This window comes from Nansenia antarctica (genome assembly GCF_963989245.1).
Source record: "Nansenia antarctica genome assembly, chromosome: 3".
Taxonomy (NCBI): Eukaryota; Metazoa; Chordata; class Actinopteri; order Argentiniformes; family Microstomatidae; genus Nansenia; species Nansenia antarctica.
The window spans coordinates 81,178,899-81,183,494 of NC_137688.1; the positions used below are offsets into that span (position 1 = coordinate 81,178,899).

The 4,596-nt window shown below is 51.4% G+C and overlaps 1 protein-coding gene across 1 annotated transcript in view; it reads left to right on the forward strand.

Moving 5' to 3' along the window:
• The window catches only part of hey1 (hes-related family bHLH transcription factor with YRPW motif 1), a gene marked incomplete at its 3' end in the record, with an annotated part of 2,499 nt that extends 2,278 nt beyond the window's left edge, over positions 1 to 221 (forward strand). Inside the window, exon 5 of the mRNA XM_080525782.1 lies at positions 1 to 221. This exon is cut by the window's left edge and continues 459 nt beyond it. Coding sequence (XP_080381908.1) covers positions 1 to 221 — 221 coding nt within the window.
• Between the last annotated feature and the right edge of the window lie 4,375 nt (positions 222 to 4,596).

Genomic DNA, 4,596 nt, shown 5'->3' on the forward strand with positions numbered 1-4,596 from the left:
CCCCCACCACGGTGCTGCCCCCGGGCCTGGCGGTCTCCTCCTCGGGGTCCAAGCTGTGCCCCCCCCTCCTCTCCTCCCTCTCCACCCTGTCAGCCTTCCCCTTCCCCTTCAGCACCTTCCCCCTGCTCTCCCCCGGCACCCTCAGCCCCCCCACCCCCGCCCCCGCCCCCACCCTGGGGAAGCCCTACAGGCCCTGGGGCACGGAGATAGGAGCCTTCTGAACTCATAACCCTCCCCTCTAACCCCCTCCCCCGCCAGCCCAAACCCCACCAAGACTGAACTCGCCAGCCGAGCTGGACACGGCAGAATCTTACAAAAAAAAACATTTTGATATTATATCAACCTCCCGTAGAGGAGATAGCTAGAGGATATATTTTTTTCTAGAGATGTGTGTTTTCTATGATGAAAAGAGGGGAAGAAGTAACGAAAGAGTGATTTACAGTGTTGAATGATCTGTGTCGTTGTCGTTGTTGTTGTTGTTGTTGTTGTTGTTGTTGTTGTTTGTTGTTTCCTTTGAGGACTTCTCTGCTGCCCCTCCCTCTTTTAGTGCCTCTCCTGTTCTTTTAGCCAATCAGGGGAGGGCTCCCAGATGGTCAGGCCAAACTGTCTCCTTTGTTCTTCTGATGGGGCGCTGTACCGCTACCTAGAGCTAACGAGAGAGAGAGAGAATGATGTAGAGAGACTGAAGGGGCGGTGTGGGTGGGTGACAGCGTGCCTCCTTTTTAACACCAGTTTATGGAGTGGAATAACTGAAACCAGGTGTTGGTCTGACTCCACGTCGAGAACAGAAGTTCGGAGATCTGAACGTTTTTTTTACAAAGTCTTAATATAATTTATGGAGCAGCGATGGGGCGGTACGGTGGCTCTGGTGGTCCATTGTTGTGACGGGCGGAGTTGTCGGGTGTTTCTATCAGTGAAGTCTGGTGGAAGTAAACGTATTTACAGTCACCAGAGGGAGGAGGTTTGTGTGACCAAACGCAGGATGTCTAAAGACAGAAGGCAGATTGGACTTCCTGAAAGTAGCAGTAGCGCTACAGAAACCATACCGTCGAGCCTCGGCCTCCTCACTTCTTTCACTCTCGTAGCGAACCATTCTACTCTGTTCAGTAGTATTTGACAGCGTGTAAAAACACACCAGAGACAACCCCAAGTGTTCACCCCATAGCGTTCTATCTGGGGGAGGCTGGCGGAGGTAGAAATCGGAGGACGGGGTATCTATAGCCTTTCTCTGTGTTCTGTGATATCTGGCTTCACAACGGAAGCCACAACGGAAGCCTGGAGGGACAATCCCACAGACACACACTGCACTGCACTAGATAATCATGTTAACCATATTCGGAACCGAAATGTCCGTTTCTATTCCCTCAGAGGTCCAGTTTGATGTTCTGTCCCCGCCCCCTCCGCTCCGACCTCTGTGTAGACCAGACGTGTGTGTGGGACAGAAGTAGGTGTCTCTGACGGGGTTTGTTAGATGGGTATTATCAAACCTGGTTTTGTATATTTTGTGTTTGTAAAAGAAAAGGCGCTGACCAATCAGATTTCTCAGCTACTACTACGATCAAAATGATGATGATGATGATGATGATGATGATGATGATGTCACTGATCTATGTGACTTCTCTCTAATAAAAGAACTATGAGAAATCCTCTGTTTATGCCTTTTGTGTGTGTGTGTGTGTTTGTGTGTGTGTGTGTGTGTGTGTGTGTGTGTGTGTGTGTGTGTGTGTGTGTGTGTGTGTGTGTGTGTGTGCATATCCGTGTGTGTATGTGTGTGTGTGTGTGTGTGTGTGTGTGTGTGTGTGTGTGTGTGTGCATATCCGTGTGTGTGTGTGTGTGTGTGTGTGTGTGTGTATGTGTGCATGGATGTTTATGTGTATGTGTGTGTGTGTGTGTGTGTGTGTGTGTGTGACACGACGCCTGGTATCAAACCCGGCCTCTGTGGTCTCTTGTGTGTGTGTACAGGAAGCCATTAACAAGGAGAGGATATCCTGGACAATGGTAGCCTGCTAGGGCTTAGCGCGTGGGAATCAGTGTAGAGGGAGGGAGGGAGGGAGGGAGGGAGGGAGGGAGGGAGAGAGGGAGGGAGAGGGAGAAAGAGAAGGAAGGAGAGAGGGAGGAGAGGCAGAGAGAAAGGGGGAAAAAGGGTGGACAGAGGGTCAAGGGGGTAGGCTGGGGAGAGAGTGCAAATAAGGAAAGAAAGAGAAGTGTGGGGGGGGAGGGAGTGGTTGAGAGATATAGAGTGAGATGGAGGAGGGAGAGAAAGGGGGGAGGGATAGAGAAAGAGAGGGAGTGAGTGAGAGAGGAGAGGGAGGGAAAGGGATAGAGGGTAGAGAAAGAGAGGGGGTGAGAGAGGAGAGGGAGAGCAGCACAGTGCAGCTTTGTCCCAGAGCCAGGTGGCAGGCAGCGTTGTGTTGAGGCTGGCGTGTCAGCCTCCCACACACACCCTACCCTCTACTGGGCCTTACACACACACCCTACTCCCCTATCTACCTCTCCTGCCAAGACTGACTACTCTATCCATCTCTCTCTCCTTCTCTCTCTCCCTCTCTCTCTCTCTCTCTGTCTTTCTCTCTCTCTCTCTCTGTCTCTCTCTCTCTCTCTCTCTGTCTCTCTCTCTCCTCTTTCACACAATCCCCCCTCCTCCCCCCTCTCTCTCTCTCTCTCTCTCTCTCTCTCTCTCTCTCTCCTCTTTAACACAACCCCCCCCCTCCTCCTCTCTCTCTCTCTCTCTCCCTTTCCCTGTCATCCTACTCCCCTATTTGCCACTCCTGGCAAGACAGGCTCCTCTCTCCCACTCTATCCCTCTCTCTCTCTCTCTCTCTCTGCTATTTCACCTATTCCCCCTCTCTCTCGTTCTCTCTCTCTACCTCTCTACCTATCTGTCTATCCCTCCTCCCCTATCTGCCACTCCTGCCAAAACAGACTACTCCACCTCTCTTTCTCTCTCTCTCTTTCTACTTTCACCCAACCTTGACCTCTCTATCCCCCCCCCCGTCCCTTCTCCCCTACCTACCCCTCCTCTATCCCTCTCTCCTCCTTCACCCTATCCCTCCTTCTCTCTCCCACTCCATCTGTCCCTCCTACTCTATCTAACCTCTGTGCAAAGAGAGGCTACTCCTTCTTTCTCACACTCTATCTCTCTCTGTCTCACTCTCACTCTCCATCCATCCCTCCCTCCCTCCCTCATTATCTCTCTCTCTCTCTCTCTCTGGTTTTTGTTGTATAAACATCAGGCAGTGTCACGGGCAGCTACCATGAGGCTCAGAGTGATAAGTGTTTTCTCCCTCCCTCCCTCCTCCTTCATAACAATGTGTCAAGTCATTCCGCTGAACGTCTATGGTCCTATCATGACCTTCTGCGGTCTGTTGTCCCCCCCTGCTGGTCATATAGGAGAACTGACCTAATTGTGTCTCATCCAATTCCATTGACTTCTGTTCTGTTACATTTACATTTTTGGCATTTAGCAGACGCCTTATTCCAAAGCGACTTACAATCAATACATTTGAATACTAAGCATGTGAATCAGCAATCCATCATTCGTTGCAGGAAGAGTAATCTAGCTCGGCCCGGGGGCCACTGATAGAAGTGAAGTGAAGTGAAACTTTATTTATATAGCGCCTTTCGTACACGGATGCAACTCAAAGCGCTTTAGAAGGAAAAACCTTCTCCCTATTATCGCCTTCTACTAAACATTTATTTTATTTTTATTACTGGAGAAACTGAGAAACAGTACAAGGGGGGCAATAGAAGTTCTTAGGGACACAGTAGAGGGGAAAGCGGGTGTCTTTAGGAGACGTAGTGGTGAGGGTCAGAAGATGTCTCAGGAGGAGCAGTTAAGATGTAACCTGAAGAGATGGGTCTTCAGTCTACGATGGAAGATGGGTAGTGACTCTGCCGTTCTGACAGCCGTGGGGAGCTCATTCCACCAGCGGGGAGCCAGTGTTGTGAAGAGACGTGATCGGGCAGCCCGACTGCTGTGCAGAGGAGGTGGGGCCAGTCGGCCAGCCGAGGTGGAGGAGCGGAGTGAGCGGGCAGGGGTTTGGGGGGTTACCATTTCCTTCAGGTAGGCAGGGGCTGTCCCTTTAGCTGCCTGGTATGCAAGCACCAGGGTCTTGAATCTGATGCGAGCTGCTATCGGGAGCCAGTGCAGGGTGCGAAGGAGAGGGGTGACATGCGAGTATTTGGGGAAGTTGAATACCAGCCGGGCAGCAGCATTCTGGATGAGCTGCAGAGGTCTAATGGCTGAAGCGGGGAGCCCAGCCAGGAGTACATTGCAGTAATCCAGGCGGGAGATGACCAGTGCCTGGGTCAAGAGTTGCGCTGCCTCTCTGGTAAGAAATGGTCGTATCCTTCTGATGTAATGTAGAGGAAGAATCTGCAGGAGCGAGCCGTTGCTGCAATGTTCTCCGCACAGGATAGTCGGTTATCCAGGATCACTCCAAGGTTCTTGGCTGTCAGGGAGGGGGTTACAGTAGAGTTCTCCACTGTGATGGAGAAGTCTTGGAGAGGGCAGGCTTTCCTGCTGAAGAGGATGAAGAGGAGCTCGGTCTTGTTAAGATTGAGCTTGAGATGGTGGTCAGCCATCCAAGTTGAAAT